The sequence below is a fragment of the Oncorhynchus masou genome, unplaced genomic scaffold, assembly GCF_036934945.1.
Source record: "Oncorhynchus masou masou isolate Uvic2021 unplaced genomic scaffold, UVic_Omas_1.1 unplaced_scaffold_631, whole genome shotgun sequence".
Classification (NCBI taxonomy): domain Eukaryota; kingdom Metazoa; phylum Chordata; class Actinopteri; order Salmoniformes; family Salmonidae; genus Oncorhynchus; species Oncorhynchus masou.
The window spans coordinates 427,733-448,872 of record NW_027012739.1 but is presented as its reverse complement, the minus strand read 5'-3'; the positions used below and the strand labels follow the sequence as shown (position 1 = coordinate 448,872).

Below are 21,140 nucleotides of genomic sequence, written 5' to 3'. Positions count from 1 at the left end.
TCAATACTATCATATCATACGATACTATCATACTGTACTATCATATCATACTATACTATCATACTCTATACATATCATACTATCATATCATACTATACTATCATACTATACTATCATATCATACAATACTATCATACTGTACTATCATATCATAATGTACTATCATATCATACTATACTATCATACTATCACATCATACTATACTATCATACTGTACTATCATAGCATACTATACTATCATATCATACTATCGTACTATACTATCATACTATACTATCATATCATACTATACTATCATACTATACTATCATACTGTACTATCATATCATACTATACTATCATACTGTACTATCATATCATACTATACTATCATACTATCATATCATACTATCGTACTATACTATCATACTGTACTATCATATCATACTATACTATCATATCATACTATACTATCATACTGTACTATCATATCATACCATCGTACTATACTGTCATACTGTACTATCATATCATACTATACTATCATATCATACTATACTATCATACTGTACTATCATATCATACTATACTGTCATACTGTACTATCATATCATACTATACTATCGTACTATACTATCATACTATACTACCATATCATACTATACTATCATACTGTACTATCATATCATACTATCGTACTATACTATCATACTATACTATCATATCATACTATACTATCATACTAGCATATCATACTATACTATCATATCATACTATACTATCATACTGTACTATCATATCATACTATCGTACTATACTATCGTATCATACTATACTATCATACTGTACTATCATATCATACTATCATATCGTACTATCGTACTATACTATCATACTATACTATCATATCATACTATACTATCATACTATCATATCATACTATACTGTCATATCATACTATACTATCATACTATACTATCATATCATACTATACTATCATACTATCGTACTATACTATCATACTATACTATCATATCATACTATACTAGCATACTATCATATCATACTATACTATCATATCATACTATACTATCATACTGTACTATCATATCATACTATCGTACTATACTATCATATCATACTATACTATCATACTGTACTATCATATCATACTATCATACTATACTATCATATCATACTATACTATCATACTATACTATCATATCATACTATACTATCATACTATACTATCATACTATACTATCATACTATACTATACTATCATATCTTACTATGCTGCCATACTTTACTTTCATATCATACTATACTATAATACTATGATATACTATCATACTATACTATCATATCAAACTATACTATCATACTATACTATCACACTATACTATCGTATCATACTATCATACTATACTATCATACTGTAGTAATATGTATGATTTAGTGCAAATGTTCTTCCTGTTATCTTACAGCTACGGCCTGCTGGGTCCGAGTGGGTGTGGGAAAACCACACTGTTGAAATGCATTGTGGGAACACTGAAGATCTCCCGAGGGCACATCAGCGTGTTGGGGAAGCCGCCCGCATTTCCTGGTCACCAGGTCCCTGGGAGGATGGTGGGGTACATGCCACAGGTAAACTGTTAACTTATAGGTACACAGCATACCACAGGTAAATAGATTCACAGATGACGCAATCTCTATCGCACTCCACACTGCACTTTCCCACCTGGACAAGAGGAACACCTATGTGAGAATGCTGTTCATAGACTACAGCTCAGCGTTCAACACCATAGAGCCCTCCAAGTTCATCACTAAGCTCAGGACCCTGGGACTGAACACCTCCCTCTGCAACTGGATCCTGGACTTCCTGATGGGCTGCCCCCAGGTGGTGAGGGTAGGTAACAACACATTGATCCTCCACACTGATCCTCAACACGGGGGTCCCTCAGGGGTACGTGCTTAGTCCCCTCCTGTACTTCCAGTTCACCCACACCTGCGTGGCCGCGCACGACTCCAACACCATCATTAAGTTTGCTGACGACACAACGGTGGTTGGCCTGATCACCGACGACGACGTCAACAAGACAAATTAGCTGATAATGGACTACAGGAAATAGAGTGCTGAGCTTCAATTTCCTTGGTGTCCGCGTCACTAAGTAATAATTATGGTCCACACACACCAACACAGTCATGAAAAAGGCACGACAACTCCTCTCTCCCCTCAGGAGGCTAATAATATTTAGCATGGGCCCTCAGATCCTCAAAAAGTTCTACAGCTGCAACATTGAGAGCATCTTGACTTGTTGCATCACTGCTTGGTATGGCAACTGCTTGGCATCCGACCTCAAGGCACTACAGAGGGTAGTGCAGACGGTCCCAGTACTTCACCGGGGCAGAGCTCCCTGCCATCCAGGACCTCTATACCAGGCGGTGTCAGAAGAAGACCCTAAATATTGTAAAAGACTCCAGCCACCCATGCCATAGACTGTTCTCTCTGCTACCGCAAGGCAAGCGGTGCCGATGCACCAAGTCTAGAACCAACAGGACCCTGAACAGCTGCTACCCCAAAGCCATAAGACTGCTAGTTAGTTAGTAGTTAACTAGTTAAATAGTTTACCAATTGCTACCCGGACAATCTGCATTGACCCTTTTTTCACTAACTATTTTGACTCATCATGTACGCTGCTGCTACTGTTTATTATCTATCCTGTTGCCTAGTCCCTTTACCCCTACCTATATGTACATATCTACCTCAATTACCCATCGACCCGATATTGGTAACCCCGTGTATATAGCTAAATTATCGTTACTCATTGTATTTATTCCTCGTGTTATAATTGTTCTATTTTTCTCTCTGCATTGTTGGGAAGGGCCCCATAAGTGAGCATTTCACTGTTAGTCTACACCTGTTGTTTACGAAGCATGTGACAAATAAGATTTGATTTGATTTGACAGATGCATAAACCTCAGTTCCAAATGGACTCCTAACCTTTTAGACACTATGGAAGTGTATTGACATATGACTATAAATACCATGACAACCTGATATGTCAACATAACATACTGTAGCAAAACACACCATTTTAATTTGTCTCGTCATTTAGTTCTTGTCTATCTTCATTTAAAATTTGTATAGAAAACGTTTAGTGTTTTTACCTTTCTCACCTTTGTAATAAATGTGCTGTATAAATAAAGTTTGATTTGTTATCAACACAACACATACCATGACATAACATTGTGTTTCTCCTTTAGGACCTGGCGTTGTACAATGAGTTTACCATCAGTGACACCCTGACGTTCTTCGGAAGGATCCACGGCCTGTCATCTACGGACACCCAGGCACGCATGGACTTCCTGGTGGACTTCCTGGACCTACCTCAGAAGAGCAAACTAGTCCGAAATCTCAGGTAACACAACCGTGTCAACACAGTGGTGTCAAACATAGGGGCCATTAAATATGGCCCACGGATGGGTTGGATTTATATCATTGTTCATTTATTTGTTTTAATTAGGGGGAAAACAATCTCACTACACATTCAAATAACAAAACCCAAATGGAAACTATGTGTAAATGATAATGTACCTACATCTATAGTCTCTTCACTCTGTTCAGCTTGATAACAGTCATCTATAGTCTCTTCACTCTGTCCAGCTTGATAACAGTCATATATAGTCTCTACACTCTGTCCAGCTTGATAACAGTCATCTATAGTCTCTACACTCTGTCCAGCTTGATAACAGTCATCTATAGTCTCTACACTCTGTCCAGCTTGATAACAGTCATCTATAGCCTCTTCACTATGTCCAGCTGGATAACAGTCATCTATAGTCTCGAGATAACAGTCATCTATAGTCTCTACACTCTGTCCAGCTTGATAACAGTCATCTATAGTCTCTTCACTCTGTCCAGCTTGATAACAGTCATCTATAGTCTCTAGATAACAGTCATCTATAGTCTCTAGATAACAGTCATCTATAGTCTCTACACTCTGTCCAGCTTGATAACAGTCATCTATAGTCTCTACACTCTGTCCAGCTTGATAACAGTCATCTATAGTCTCTACACTCTGTCCAGCTTGATAACAGTCACCTATAGTCTCTTCACTCTGTCCAGCTTGATAACAGTCATCTATAGTCTCTTCACTCTGTCCAGCTTGATAACAGTCATCTATAGTCTCTACACTCTGTCCAGCTTGATAACAGTCATCTATAGCCTCTACACTCTGTCCAGCTTGATAACAGTCATCTATAGTCTCTACACTCTGTCCAGCTTGATAACAGTCATCTATAATCTCTACACTCTGTCCAGCTTGATAACAGTCATCTATAGCCTCTTCACTATGTCCAGCTGGATAACAGTCATCTATAGTCTCGAGATAACAGTCATCTATGGTCTCTACACTCTGTCCAGCTTGATAACAGTCATCTATAGTCTCTTCACTCTGTCCAGCTTGATAACAGTCATCTATAGTCTCTACACTCTGTCCAGCTTGATAACAGTCATCTATAGTCTCTTCACTCTGTCCAGCTTGATAACAGTCATCTATAGTCTCTACACTCTGTCCAGCTTGATAACAGTCATCTATAGTCTCTTCACTCTGTCCAGCTTGATAACAGTCATCTATAGTCTCTAGATAACAGTCATCTATAGTCTCTACACTCTGTCCAGCTTGATAACAGTCATCTATAGTCTCTTCACTCTGTCCAGCTTGATAACAGTCATCTATAGTCTCTTCACTCTGTCCAGCTTGATAACAGTCATCTATAGTCTCTACACTCTGTCCAGCTTGATAACAGTCATCTATAGTCTCTACACACTGTCCAGCTGGATAACAGTCATCTATAGTCTCTTCACTCTGTCCAGCTTGATAACAGTCATCTATAGTCTCTTCACTCTGTCCAGCTTGATAACAGTCACCTATAGTCTCTTCACTCTGTCCAGCTTGATAACAGTCATCTATAGTCTCTTCACTCTGTCCAGCTTGATAACAGTCATCTATAGTCTCTACACTCTGTCCAGCTTGATAACAGTCATCTATAGTCTCTTCACTCTGTCCAGCTTGATAACAGTCATCTATAGTCTCTTCACTCTGTCCAGCTTGATAACAGTCACCTATAGTCTCTTCACTCTGTCCAGCTTGATAACAGTCATCTATAGTCTCTTCACTCTGTCCAGCTTGATAACAGTCATCTATAGTCTCTACACTCTGTCCAGCTTGATAACAGTCATCTATAGTCTCTACACTCTGTCCAGCTTGATAACAGTCATCTATAGTCTCTACACTCTGTCCCGCTTGATACCAGTCATCTATAGTCTCTACACTCTGTCCAGCTTGATACCAGTCATCTATAGTCTCTACACTCTGCCCAGCTTGATACCAGTCATCTATAGTCTCTACACTCTGTCCCGCTTGATACCAGTCATCTATATTCTCTACACTCTGTCCAGCTTGATACCAGTCATCTATAGTCTCTAAACTCTGTCCAGCTTGATACCAGTCATCTATAGTCTCTACACTCTGTCCAGCTTGATACCAGTCATCTATAGTCTCTACACTCTGTCCAGCTTGATACCAGTCATCTATAGTCTCTACACTCTGTCCAGCTTGATACCAGTCATCTATAGTCTCTACACTCTGTCCAGCTTGATAACAGTCATCTATAGTCTCTTCACTCTGTTCATCTTGATACCAGTCATCTATAGTCTCTTCACTCTGTCCAACTGAGTGAATCTAAACAGACGTTATACAGTCAGGTGCATAAAACACTCCAAAAGCGATGTAAAAAGGACTATATATTTTTTAAATGTTGACGTTAAGGAAATATGACACATTTTAAATGCGTCACTCCGGACCTTTGTGAAGAGCGTATGGGACCTGCAAGATGTTATGGTCCACGTTCATTTGGCGTGGGATAGTTTCCTGTTGCCCATGACGTTCATTTGGCCTGGGATAGTTTCCTGTTGCCCATGATGTTCATTTGGCCTGGGATAGTTTCCTGTTGCCCATGACGTTCATTTGGCCTGGGATAGTTTCCTGTTGCCCATGATGTTCATTTGGCCTGGGATAGTTTCCTGTTGCCCATGATGTTCATTTGGCCTGGGATAGTTTCCTGTTGCCCATGATGTTCATTTGGCCTGGGATAGTTTCCTGTTGCCCATGATGTTCATTTGGCCTGGGATAGTTTCCTGTTGCCCATGATGTTCATTTGGCCTGGGATAGTTTCCTGTTGCCCATGACGTTCATTTGGCCTGGGATAGTTTCCTGTTGCCCATGACGTTCATTTGGCCTGGGATAGTTTCCTGTTGCCCATGATGTTCATTTGGCCTGGGATAGTTTCCTGTTGCCCATGATGTTCATTTGGCCTGGGATAGTTTCCTGTTGCCCATGACGTTCATTTGGCCTGGGATAGTTTCCTGTTGCCCATGATGTTCATTTGGCCTGGGATAGTTTCCTGTTGCCCATGACGTTCATTTGGCCTGGGATAGTTTCCTGTTGCCCATGATGTTCATTTGGCCTGGGATAGTTTCCTGTTGCCCATGATGTTCATTTGGCCTGGGATAGTTTCCTGTTGCCCATGATGTTCATTTGGCCTGGGATAGTTTCCTGTTGCCCATGATGAGGAGGGGCCAAATACAGAGGCAGTGACCCATGTCCACATTATGGAGATGGAATGGAGTTATCAGTCCCCAGAACACACACCTTTCTGGGTAAAAGGGTTAGTGGATTGAAGGGTTAGTGGGTTGAAGGGTTAGTGGGTTAGTGGGTTGAAGGGTTAGTGGGTTGAAGGGTTAGTGGGTTGAAGGGTTAGTGGGTTGAAGGGTTAGTGGGTTGAAGGGTTAGTGGGTTAGTGGGTTGAAGGGTTAGTGGGTTGAAGGGTTAGTGGGTTGAAGGGTTAGTGGGTTAGTGGGTTAGTGGGTTGAAGGGTTAGTGGGTTGAAGGGTTAGTGGGTTAGTGGGTTAGTGGGTTGAAGGGTTAGTGGGTTAGTGGGTTGAAGGGTTAGTGGGCTGAAGGGTTAGTGGGTTGAAGGGTTAGTGGGTTGAAGGGTTAGTGGGTTGAAGGGTTAGTGGATTGAAGGGTTAGTGGGTTGAAGGGTTAGTGGATTGAAGGGTTAATGGGTTAGTGGGTCTCAATCTCCTCCCTCTCTTCTAACCGGCATAGGTCCATGATTACATCATGTCCACAAAACCATGTGACCTGTGCCTAGAGACTATGGCTGAGTCCCCAATTGCACCCTATTCACTATACACAGTGCCCTGGTCACTAGTAGTGCACTAGTATATCCCATTTTGATCTGGGGACAAAGTAGGCTACAGCCAAGGCTCAGATGTCTAGAAATAGAAGGAAACAGTTTCCTCCTGAGTGAGTTTCTGTTTGTGTGTCACGGCTTCTGTAAAAATGCTGTGTTTTTGCAACAGACATCTGTCAAGATGTCAATGCCAAAAGAAGGCTCCCTCACTGACTGTACAGAACCAACAGCTCTCTGTCCCAGTATCCTGACTGTACAGAACCAACAGCTCTCTGTCCCAGTATCCTGACTGTACAGAACCAACAGCTCTCTGTCCCAGTATCCTGACTGTACAGAACCAACAGCTCTCTGTCCCAGTATCCTGACTGTACAGAACCAACAGCTCTCTGTCCCAGTATCCTGACTGTACAGAACCAACAGCTCTCTGTCCCAGTATTCTGACTGTACAGAACCAACAGCTCTCTGTCCCAGTATCCTGACTGTACAGAACCAACAGCTCTCTGTCCCAGTATCCTGACTGTACAGAACCAACAGCTCTCTGTCCCAGTATCATGGCTGTACAGAACCAACAGCTCTCTGTCCCAGTATCCTAACTGTACAGAACCAACAGCTCTCTGTCCCAGTATTCTGACTGTACAGAACCAACAGCTCTCAGTCCCAGTATTCTGACTGTACAGAACCAACAGCTCTCTGTCCCAGTATTCTGACTGTACAGAACCAACAGCTCTCAGTCCCAGTATTCTGACTGTACAGAACCAACAGCTCTCTGTCCCAGTATCCTGGCTGTACAGAACCAACAGCTCTCTGTCCCAGTATTCTGACTGTACAGAACCAACAGCTCTCTGTCCCAGTATCCTGACTGTACAGAACCAACAGCTCTCTGTCCCAGTATCCTGGCTGTACAGAACCAACAGCTCTCTGTCCCAGTATCCTGACTGTACAGAACCAACAGCTCTCTGTCCCAGTATCCTGACTGTACAGAACCAACAGCTCTCTGTCCCAGTATTCTGACTGTACAGAACCGACAGCTCTCTGTCCCAGTATCCTGACTGTACAGAACCAACAGCTCTCTGTCCCAGTATCCTGACTGTACAGAACCAACAGCTCTCTGTCCCAGTATTCTGACTGTACAGAACCAAATGCTCTCAGTCCCAGTATTCTGACTGTACAGAACCAACAGCTCTCTATCCCAGTATCCTGACTGTACAGAACCAACAGCTCTCTGTCCCAGTATCCTGACTGTACAGAACCAACAGCTCTCTGTCCCAGTATTCTGACTGTACAGAACCAACAGCTCTCTGTCCCAGTATTCTGACTGTACAGAACCAACAGCTCTCTGTCCCAGTATCCTGACTGTACAGAACCAACAGCTCTCTGTCCCAGTATCCTGACTGTACAGAACCAACAGCTCTCTGTCCCAGTATTCTGACTGTACAGAACCAACAGCTCTCTGTCCCAGTATTCTGACTGTACAGAACCAACAGCTCTCAGTCCCAGTATTCTGACTGTACAGAACCAACAGCTCTCTGTCCCAGTATTCTGACTGTACAGAACCAACAGCTCTCTATCCCAGTATCCTGACTGTACAGAACCAACAGCTCTCAGTCCCAGTATCCTGACTGTACAGAACCAACAGCTCTCTGTCCCAGTATCCTGACTGTACAGAACCAACAGCTCTCTGTCCCAGTATCCTGACTGTACAGAACCAACAGCTCTCTGTCCCAGTATCCTGACTGTACAGAACCAACAGCTCTCTGTCCCAGTATCCTGACTGTACAGAACCAACAGCTCTCTGTCCCAGTATCCTGACTGTACAGAACCAACAACTCTCTATCCCAGTATCCTGACTGTACAGAAACAACAGCTCTCTGTCCCAGTATCCTGACTGTACAGAACCAACAGCTCTCTGTCCCAGTATCCTGACTGTACAGAACCAACAGCTCTCTGTCCCAGTATCCTGACTGTACAGAACCAACAGCTCTCTGTCCCAGTATCCTGACTGTACAGAACCAACAGCTCTCTGTCCCAGTATCCTGACTGTACAGAACCAACAGCTCTCAGTCCCAGTATTCTGACTGTACAGAACCAACAGCTCTCTGTCCCAGTATTCTGACTGTACAGAACCAACAGCTCTCTGTCCCAGTATCCTGGCTGTACAGAACCAACAGCTCTCTGTCCCAGTATCCTGACTGTACAGAACCAACAGCTCTCTGTCCCAGTATTCTGACTGTACAGAACCAACAGCTCTCTGTCCCAGTATCCTGACTGTACAGAACCAACAGCTCTCTGTCCCAGTATCCTGACTGTACAGAACCAACAGCTCTCTGTCCCAGTATTCTGACTGTACAGAACCAACAGCTCTCTGTCCCAGTATCCTGACTGTACAGAACCAACAGCTCTCTATCCCAGTATCCTGACTGTACAGAAGCAAGGCCTCCAGATAAATGTATCTTAACTAACTCACCAATTATGTCATAGTAGTGTAATTTCCCTTTGAACCTGTGAGAGTACTGGTGTGGCCCCCAGCTCTCGGCATCCCCCCTACCTCACAAGGACCTAGTACTGCCCTGTAGTACAATAAACATCCCCCTTATACCTCACAATGACCCAGTACTGCCCTGTAGTACAATAAACATCCCCTTATACCTCACAAGGACCCAGTACTGCCCTGTAGTACAATAAACATCCCCTTATACCTCACAAGGACCTAGTACTGCCCTGTAGTACAATAAACATCCCCCTTATACCTCACAAGGACCTAGTACTGCCCTGTAGTACAATAAACATCCCCCTTATACCTCACAAGGACCTAGTACTGCCCTGTAGTACAATAAACATCCCCCTTATACCTCACAAGGACCCAGTACTGCCCTGTAGTACAATAAACATCCCTCTTGTACTTCATAAGGTTAATGTTGCAGGGTTTCTCTGCTGCCATACCAGCCCTGCTAACACACCTACTACACTGAGAAACCTGTGAGTGTGACCCATGTCAAACAAATGCAGCTGGATGGATCAGATATATCAGATGTTTTATGTAACAGTGTGTGTGTGTGTGTGTGTGTGTGTGTGTGTGTGTGTGTGTGTGTGTGTGTGTGTGTGTGTGTGTGTGTGTGTGTGTGTGTGTGTGTGTGTGTGTGTGTGTGTGTGTGTGTTTTACAGCGGAGGGCAGAAACGGAGGGTGTCTCTAGGAGCAGCCTTACTTCAAAACCCCCAGTTATTGATTCTGGATGAACCCACAGTCGGGGTGGACCCTGTGCTGAGAGCCAAGTATGAACTGAACACACACACACACACACACACACACACACACACACACATACAAAACCTTCTACAACAATTCACCTGCTTCACATTTCCCCCTTTTACATCCAATATAATGCATGTCACATACAGTCTGAAGATAACAGAGTAGTTTATGAACAACACTCTGTCTCCAACAGTCTGAACCTGTCAAACACACTCTCTGCCCCTCATTACAGAATCCATTTTGGCTCTCATTCAGAATGACTGTTGGAAGTATCTGGGTGTATAATCTGATTGTGTAATGGTACCAGTGCTCTGTTACAAAGCCCAGCCAAATCAGTCCAGTCAGGGTAATCCCAGGCAGGTCATTAGGCTAAGGCTGTGTGTCAAATGGCACCCTATTCCCTTTATAGTGCACTACCAGGGCTCATAGAGCTCTGGTAAGTAGTGCCCTTTATAGAGAATAGGGTGCCATTTGGGACCGTAGGATGTTGCCCCTAAACTGAGTTGTGTCATGTGTCCCTGTAGGATCTGGCAGCATCTAGTAGAGATTGTGAAAACTGGAAAAGTATCAGTCGTCATCACCACTCACTACATAGAGGAGGCCAGGCAAGCCAACGTGGTAAGATACAGTCTATATACATGATAACTACCTACTGATAGACACTACATAGAGGAGGCCAGGCAAGCCAACGTGGTAAGATACAGTCTATATACATGATAACTACCTACTGATAGACACTACATAGAGGAGGCCAGGCAAGCCAACGTGGTAAGATACAGTCTGTATGCATGATAACTACCTACTGATAGACACTACATAGAGGAGGCCAGGCAAGCCAACGTGGTAAGATACAGTCTATATACATGATAACTACCTACTGATAGACACTACATAGAGGAGGCCAGGCAAGCCAACGTGGTAAGATACAGTCTATATACATGATAACTACCTACTGATAGACACTACATAGAGGAGGCCAGGCAAGCCAACGTGGTAAGATACAGTCTATATACATGATAACTACCTACTGATAGACACTACATAGAGGAGGCCAGGCAAGCCAACGTGGTAAGATACAGTCTATATACATGATAACTACCTACTGATAGACACTACATAGAGGAGGCCAGGCAAGCCAACGTGGTAAGATACAGTCTATATACATGATAACTACCTACTGATAGACACTACATAGAGGAGGCCAGGCAAGCCAACGTGGTAAGATACAGTCTATATACATGATAACTACCTACTGATAGACACTACATAGAGGAGGCCAGGCAAGCCAACGTGGTAAGATACAGTCTATATACATGATAACTACCTACTGATAGACACTACATAGAGGAGGCCAGGCAAGACAACGTGGTAAGATACAGTCTATATACATGATAACTACCTACTGATACACACTACATAGAGGAGGCCAGGCAAGCCAACGTGGTAAGATACAGTCTATATACATGATAACTACCTACTGATAGACACTACATAGAGGAGGCCAGGCAAGCCAACGTGGTAAGATACAGTCTATATACATGATAACTACCTACTGATAGACACTACATAGAGGAGGCCAGGCAAGCCAACGTGGTAAGATACAGTCTATATACATGATAACTACCTACTGATAGACACTACATAGAGGAGGCCAGGCAAGCCAACGTGGTAAGATACAGTCTATATACATGATAACTACCTACTGATAGACACTACATAGAGGAGGCCAGGCAAGCCAACGTGGTAAGATACAGTCTATATACATGATAACTACCTACTGATAGACACTACATAGAGGAGGCCAGGCAAGCCAACGTGGTAAGATACAGTCTATATACATGATAACTACCTACTGATAGACACTACATAGAGGAGGCCAGGCAAGCCAACGTGGTAAGATACAGTCTATATACATGATAACTACCTACTGATAGACACTACATAGAGGAGGCCAGGCAAGCCAACGTGGTAAGATACAGTCTATATACATGATAACTACCTACTGATAGACACTACATAGAGGAGGCCAGGCAAGCCAATGTGGTAAGACACTCACTCTGTCACACACAGTCCTTTTGTCAAATGCTCCTCTGTGAACGCTGTGCCTTGTTTATCTGTTGTCATAAGAGGAAATGGGAAACAGACACAGCTTAACTGACCGTCCCTCCTCAAATACTTTATGAGCAGGCAATTATCAGGTCCCCTCTGCTGAGAAACAATGGGTCCTTTGGTAGTTCCTGTCGTTCTTCTGTGTTTTACCGTTTTAGAAAGGGGGGAGAGGTGCACTATGGGTCTGCGTGTGTGTCACAGCATCAATGGTCTGGTTGTCTTCAATCAGAACACACTATTCCAGTTGTATACACTATTCCAGTTATATACACTATTCCAGTTTTATTCCAGTTATATACACTGTTCCAGTTATATACACTATTCCAGTTTTATTCCAGTTATATACACTATTCCAGTTGTATACACTATTCCAGTTGTATACACTATTCCAGTTGTATACACCATTCCAGTTATATACACCATTCCAGTTATACACACTATTCCAGTTATATACACTATTCCAGTTGTATACACTATTCCAGTTATATACACTATTCCAGTTATATACACTATTCCAGTTTTATTTCAGTTATATACACTATTCCAGTTGTATACGCCATTCCAGTTATATACACTATTCCAGTTGTATACACCATTCCAGTTATATACGCTATTCCAGTTATATACACTATTCCAGTTGTATACACCATTCCAGTTATATACACTATTCCAGTTGTATACACCATTCCAGTTATATACGCTATTCCAGTTATATACACTATTCCAGTTGTATACACTATTCCAGTTGTATACACTATTCCAGTTGTATACACTATTCCAGTTGTATACACTATTCCAGTTGTATACACTATTCCAGTTGTATACACTATTCCAGCTGTATACACTATTCCAGCTGTATGGCCCTCACCATGTTCTCCATCAGACTAGTAGTGTTCATTCCCTATCCTGACTGGTTCAAAGTCTAATGCCTAGGAGCTACTGCTCTGTAAATCTACAGATTAGGTTACTGTAAAACCTTTTTCCTGGTTTTCCTCTGAGATGATGTTTGTTTCTGAGCAGCCTTTTTCCTCAGTGAGGAAATGAAATGTGATAGAGTGGTGAAGGGGACATGAACTACTGTCCTGAGGGATGTTTTGGTCCTGTACCACATGAACTACAGTACTGAGGGATGTTTTGGTTCTGTACCACATGAACTACAGTACTGAGGGATGTTTTGGTCCTGTACCACATGAACTACAGTACTGAGGGATGTTTTGGTCCTGTACCCCATGAACTATGAACTACAGTACTGAGGGATGTTTTGGTTCTGTACCACATGAACTACAGTACTGAGGGGATGTTTTGGTCCTGTACCACATGAACTATGAACTACAGTACTGAGGGATGTTTTGGTTCTGTACCACATGAACTATGAACTACAGTACTGAGGGATGTTTTGGTCCTGTACCACATGGACTACAGTACTGAGGGATGTTTTGGTCCTGTACCACATGAACTATGAACTACTGTCCTGAGGGATGTTTTGGTCCTGTACCACATGAACTACAGCACTGAGGGATGTTTTGGTCCTTGTACCACATGAACTACAGTACTGAGGGATGTTTTCGTCCTGTACCACATGAACTACAGTACTGAGGGATGTTTTGGTCCTGTACCACATGGACTATGAACTACAGTACTGAGGGATGTTTTGGTTCTGTACCACATGAACTATGAACTACAGTACTGAGGGATGTTTTGGTCCTGTACCACATGAACTATGAACTACTGTCCTGAGGGATGTTTTGGTCCTGTACCACATGAACTACAGCACTGAGGGATGTTTTGGTCCTTGTACCACATGAACTACAGTACTGAGGGATGTTTTCGTCCTGTACCACATGAACTACAGTACTGAGGGATGTTTTGGTCCTGTACCACATGAACTACTGTCCTGAGGGATGTTTTGGTCCTGTACCACATGAACTACAGTACTGAGGGATGTTTTGGTCCTGTACCACAAGAACTACAGTACTGAGGGATGTTTTGGTCCTGTACCACATTAACTACAGTACTGAGGGATGTTTTGGTCCTGTACCACATGAACTACAGTACTGAGGGATGTTTTCGTCCTGTAACACATGAACTATGAACTACAGTACTGAGGGATGTTTTGGTTCTGTACCACATGAACTACAGTACTGAGGGATGTTTTCGTCCTGTACCACATGGACTACTGTACTGAGGGGATGTTTTGGTCCTGTACCACATGAACTACTGTACTGAGGGATGTTTCGGTCCTGTACCACATGAACTATGAACTACAGTACTGAATACTACAGTATTTACATGCCTTATTTGTTCATATCTGCTTAGAGCTTCATTTGAGCAAACTGGTTGTTTAAGATCCATATGCTTGCTCATATTGTATTCTTAACAGATTCATGAACAAATTCATGAGCAGATTCATGAACAGATTTCGTGAACACATTTCATGAGCAGATTCATGAGCAGATTCATGAGCAGGTGGAAAAAAACACGAGGCAGACATTTAGACAACTTCTACCTACTGTACTACATCCCCTCTGACCTATTACCACGAGACAGACATTTAGACAACTTCTGCCTACTGTATTCCCTCTGACCTATTACCACGAGACAGACATTTAGACAACTTCTGCCTACTGTATTCCCTCTGACCTATTACCACGAGACAGACATTTAGACAACTTCTACCTACTGTATTCCCTCTGACCTATTACCACGAGACAGACATTTAGACAACTTCTGCCTACTGTATTCCCTCTGACCTATTACCACGAGACAGACATTTAGACAACTTCTACCTACTGTACTACATCCCCTCTGACCTATTACCACAAGACAGACATTTAGACAACTTCTACCTACTGTACTACATCCCCTCTGACCTATTACCACGAGACAGACATTTAGACAACTTCTACCTACTGTATTCCCTCTGACCTATTACCACGAGACAGACATTTAGACAACTTCTGCCTACTGTATTCCCTCTGACCTATTACCACGAGACAGACATTTAGACAACTTCTGCCTACTGTATTCCCTCTGACCTATTACTACGAGAAAGACATTTAGACAACTTCTGCCTACTGTACTCCCTCTTACCTATTACCACGAGACAGACATTTAGACAACTTCTGCCTACTGTATTCCCTCTGACCTATTACCACGAGACAGACATTTAGACAACTTCTACCTACTGTACTCCCTCTGACCTATTACCACGAGACAGACATTTAGACAACTTCTACCTACTGTATTCCCTCTGACCTATTACCACGAGACAGACATTTAGACAACTTCTGCCTACTGTATTCCCTCTGACCTATTACCACGAGACAGACATTTAGACAACTTCTGCCTACTGTATTCCCTCTGACCTATTACTACGAGAAAGACATTTAGACAACTTCTGCCTACTGTACTCCCTCTTACCTATTACCACGAGACAGACATTTAGACAACTTCTGCCTACTGTATTCCCTCTGACCTATTACCACGATACAGACATTTAGACAACTTCTACCTACTGTATTCCTCTGACCTATTACCACGAGACAGACATTTAGACAACTTCTGCCTACTGAACTCCATCCCCTCTGTCCTATTACCACGAGACAGACATTTAGACAACTTCTGCCTGCTGTATTCCCTCTGACCTATTACCACGAGACAGACATTTAGACATCTTCTGCCTACTACATCCCCTCTGACCTATTACCACGAGACAGACATTTAGACAACTTCTGCCTACTGTATTCCATCCCCTCTGACCTATTACCACGAGACAGACATTTAGACAACTTCTACCTACTGTACTACATCCCCTCTGACCTATTACCACGAGACAGACATTTAGACAACTTCTACCTACTGTACTACATCCCCTCTGACCTATTACCACGAGGCAGACATTTAGACAACTTCTGCCTACTGTACTACATCCCCTCTGACCTATTACCACGAGACAGACATTTAGACAACTTCTGCCTACTGTATTCCCTCTGACCTATTACCACGAGACAGACATTTAGACAACTTCTACCTACTGTATTCCCTCTGACCTATTACCACGAGACAGACATTTAGACAACTTCTGCCTACTGTACTACATCCCCTCTGACCTATTATCACGAGACAGACATTTAGACAACTTCTGCCTACTGTATTCCCTCTGACCTATTACCACGAGACAGACATTTAGACAACTTCTGCCTACTGTATTCCCTCTGACCTATTACCACGAGACAGACATTTAGACAACTTCTACCTACTGTATTCCCTCTGACCTATTACCACGAGACAGACATTTAGACAACTTCTGCCTACTGTATTCCCTCTGACCTATTACCACGAGACAGACATTTAGACAACTTCTGCCTACTGTATTCCCTCTGACCTATTACTACGAGAAAGACATTTAGACAACTTCTGCCTACTGTACTCCCTCTTACCTATTACCACGAGACAGACATTTAGACAACTTCTGCCTACTGTATTCCCTCTGACCTATTACCACGATACAGACATTTAGACAACTTCTACCTACTGTATTCCCTCTGACCTATTACCACGAGACAGACATTTAGACAACTTCTGCCTACTGAACTCCATCCCCTCTGTCCTATTACCACGAGACAGACATTTAGACAACTTCTGCCTGCTGTATTCCCTCTGACCTATTACCACGAGACAGACATTTAGACATCTTCTGCCTACTACATCCCCTCTGACCTATTACCACGAGACAGACATTTAGACAACTTCTGCCTACTGTATTCCATCCCCTCTGACCTATTACCACGAGACAGACATTTAGACAACTTCTACCTACTGTACTACATCCCCTCTGACCTATTACCACGAGACAGACATTTAGACAACTTCTACCTACTGTACTACATCCCCTCTGACCTATTACCACGAGGCAGACATTTAGACAACTTCTGCCTACTGTACTACATCCCCTCTGACCTATTACCACGAGACAGACATTTAGACAACTTCTGCCTACTGTACTCCATCCCCTCTGACCTATTACCACGAGACAGACATTTAGACAACTTCTACCTACTGTATTCCCTCTGACCTATTACCACGAGACAGACATTTAGACAACTTCTGCCTACTGTACTACATCCCCTCTGACCTATTATCACGAGACAGACATTTAGACAACTTCTGCCTACTGTATTCCCTCTGACCTATTACCACGAGACAGACATTTAGACAACTTCTACCTACTGTATTCCCTCTGACCTATTACCACGAGACAGACATTTAGACAACTTCTGCCTACTGTATTCCCTCTGACCTATTACCACGAGACAGACATTTAGACAACTTCTGCCTACTGTACTCCCTCTGACCTATTACCACGAGACAGACATTTAGACAACTTCTGCCTACTGTATTCCCTCTGACCTATTACCACGAGACAGACATTTAGACAACTTCTGCCTACTGTATTCCCTCTGACCTATTACTACGAGAAAGACATTTAGACAACTTCTGCCTACTGTACTCCCTCTTACCTATTACCACGAGACAGACATTTAGACAACTTCTGCCTACTGTATTCCCTCTGACCTATTACCACGAGACAGACATTTACATCTGAGTAATTTAGCAGATGTTGTTATCCAGAGAGATGGAACAGTTCTCACTTCTCTATTGTAGCCAGTTCCATTGTCCTGCTGAACCACTAAGGCAGAAGTGAAAGTAGTGTGAAGTGCATAGTACTGTATTCTGCATTTAGCTTCTCACACTCAACACAGATCTGATGGAAACACACTGATAAGACTCTCTATGTTCCAAATGGCACCATATTATTATTATTATTATAGTGCACTTCTTTCTACTAGGACCCATAGGGCTCAGGTTAAAAGTAGTGCACGAAATAGGGAATATGGTTTCATTTGGGACACAGGGGGTTCCTTGTACCACCTGTGTAATGAATTCAGACTGTATTTAGGGCACATTCTATCACCACAAAGTGTGTTCTAGTCTACAGGTCTACCTCTGTGTTCTAGTCTACAGTTCTACCTCTGTGTTCTAGTCTACAGTTCTACCTCTGTGTTATGGTCCACAGTTCTACCTCTGTGTTCTAGTCTACAGTTCTACCTCTGTGTTCTACTCTACAGTTCTACCTCTGTGTTCTAGTCTACAGTTCTACCTCTGTGTTCTACTCTACAGTTCTACCTCTGTGTTCTAGTCTACAGTTCTACCTCTGTGTTCTAGTCTACAGTACTACCTCTGTGTTCTACTCTACAGTTCTACCTCTGTGTTCTACTCTACAGTTCTACCTCTGTGTTCTAGTCTACAGTACTACCTCTGTGTTCTAGTCTACAGTTCTACCTCTGTGTTATATTCATCCATAAGAACTCATGGCTTCATTATAAACATCTTGTTGGTCATCAGTTTGTCAATGGCCCAATGCAGATAACAACATCAACAAATACCTAATTCGACCTAATACTTTCTACTAACCCGGAGAGAATAATCTAACTATTGATAACTGAGATCAGATCGTAATTTAACTGTAATTGCAAGAACGCTTACAAAACAGAGTTTCAATTTAAATACTTGTGAGGTAACAACAACGCTCACTAACTTAAAATGAAAACTATAAGAAGACAATAACATGTGAGAGAAATAACCTACCTTGGTTAAATGACAGCCTGTGGTAAAATCAGGGTCTAATAGAAAGGAAGAAATCACTAAAAACATGTGGACAGAAATCTGTTCAGAGAGCTGAGAAACAAGGTCATCTCCAGCTACAAGGTCATCTCCAGCTACAAGGTCATCTCCAGCTAAGACAATCAACAGACAACTTCTTCATAAATGAGGTGAAAGGTGATTTGGAAAAACGGACAGTTTCACAGGAAAGACACATTTAAGGGAGATATACAACTGGAAGGTGATGGAAGATTGATAGAGGATAGCTACTCTCTAGCCACTATTTTAATCATGTCTTTATTCAGTTTACAGTGAGCAAGTTATGTATCACCCAATTTGGTGAATTTTTCACAATGTTTGATATGATTCCAACTACTGAATCAGGCCCCTTTCTCAGTAAATACAAGGCTCCAGTGTTCACAGAGAGAAAACCAACAAGGACATAGGTGACATGATGACTGGGCCTGAGCCTTCACCACCTGACGTTAGTGATATAATTATACCATGAGCAGATATCTCTCCTGTCACACTAAGACCTGTCCTACAGGAACATTCATGACTAAGGCTCTTTCTTAATATTTCCTTGATTCCTCACATCCTCTCTCCTCCTTCCTCAACTCCATTGTAAATAACCCTGCTGTTTTCTATCTCTCCAGGTGGGTCTGATGAGGAATGGCCGACTGTTGGCCGAGGGACATCCAGAAACCATGATGAAACAGCACAATGCACCAGTGAGTACCGTACAACAGAGTGGACTGCTGACGGAGTAGACTGCTGACGGAGTAGACTGCTGACGGAGTAGACTGCTGACAGAGTGGACTGTTGACGGAGTGGACTGCTGACGGGGTGGACTGCTGACGGAGTGGACTGCTGACGGAGTGGACTGCTGACAGAGTGGACTGCTGACAGAGTGGACTGCTGACGGAGTGGACTGCTGACGGGGTGGACTGCTGACGGAGTGGACTGCTGACGGGGTGGACTGCTGACGGGGTGGACTGCTGACGGAGTGGACTGCTGACGGAGTAGACTGCTGACGGAGTGGACTGTTGACGGAGTGGACTGTTGACGGAGTGGACTGCTGACGGAGTGGACTGCTGACGGAGTGGACTATTGACGGAGTGGACTGCTGACGGGGTGGACTGCTTACGGAGTGGACTGCTGACGGAGTAGACTGCTGACGGGGTGGACTGCTGAAGGAGTGGACTGCTGACGGGGTGGACTGCTGACGGAGTGGACTGCTGACGGGGTGGCCTGCTGACGGAGTGGACTGCTGACGGGGTGGCCTGCTGACGGAGTGGACTGCTGACGGAGTGGACTGCTGACGGAGTAGACTGCTGACGGAGTGGACTGTTGACGGAGTGGACTGTTGACGGAGTGGACTGCTGACGGAGTAGACTGCTGACGGAGTAGACTGCTGACGGAGTGGACTGCTGACGGAGTGGACTGCTGACGGAGTGGACTGCTGACGGAGTAGACTGCTGACGGAGTGGACTGTTGACGGAGTGGACTGTTGACGGAGTGGACTGCTGACGGAGTGGACTGCTGACGGAGTGGACTATTGACGGAGTGGACTGCTGACGGGGTGGACTGCTTACGGAGTGGACTGCTGACGGAGTAGACTGCTGACGGGGTGGACTGCTGAAGGAGTGGACTGCTGACGGGGTGGACTGCTGACGGAGTGGACTGCTGACGGGGTGGCCTGCTGACGGAGTGGACTGCTGACGGGGTGGCCTGCTGACGGAGTGGACTGCTGACGGAGTGGACTGCTGACGGAGTAGACTGCTGACGGAGTGGACTGTTGACGGAGTGGACTGTTGACGGAGTGGACTGCTGACGGAGTAGACTGCTGACGGAGTAGACTGCTGACGGAGTAGAC

At 43.5% G+C, this 21,140-nt stretch overlaps 1 protein-coding gene across 1 annotated transcript in view; it reads left to right on the top strand.

The window, feature by feature from the left end:
- The window catches only part of LOC135536546 (ABC transporter G family member 20-like), a 73,768-nt gene that overhangs the window by 9,667 nt on the left and 42,961 nt on the right, over positions 1-21,140 (top strand). The window contains exons 3-7 of the mRNA XM_064962844.1: positions 1,467-1,626; positions 3,247-3,401; positions 10,405-10,512; positions 11,017-11,110; positions 19,921-19,995. Coding sequence (XP_064818916.1) covers positions 1,467-1,626; positions 3,247-3,401; positions 10,405-10,512; positions 11,017-11,110; positions 19,921-19,995 — 592 coding nt within the window. The remainder of the gene's footprint in view (positions 1-1,466; positions 1,627-3,246; positions 3,402-10,404; positions 10,513-11,016; positions 11,111-19,920; positions 19,996-21,140) is intronic.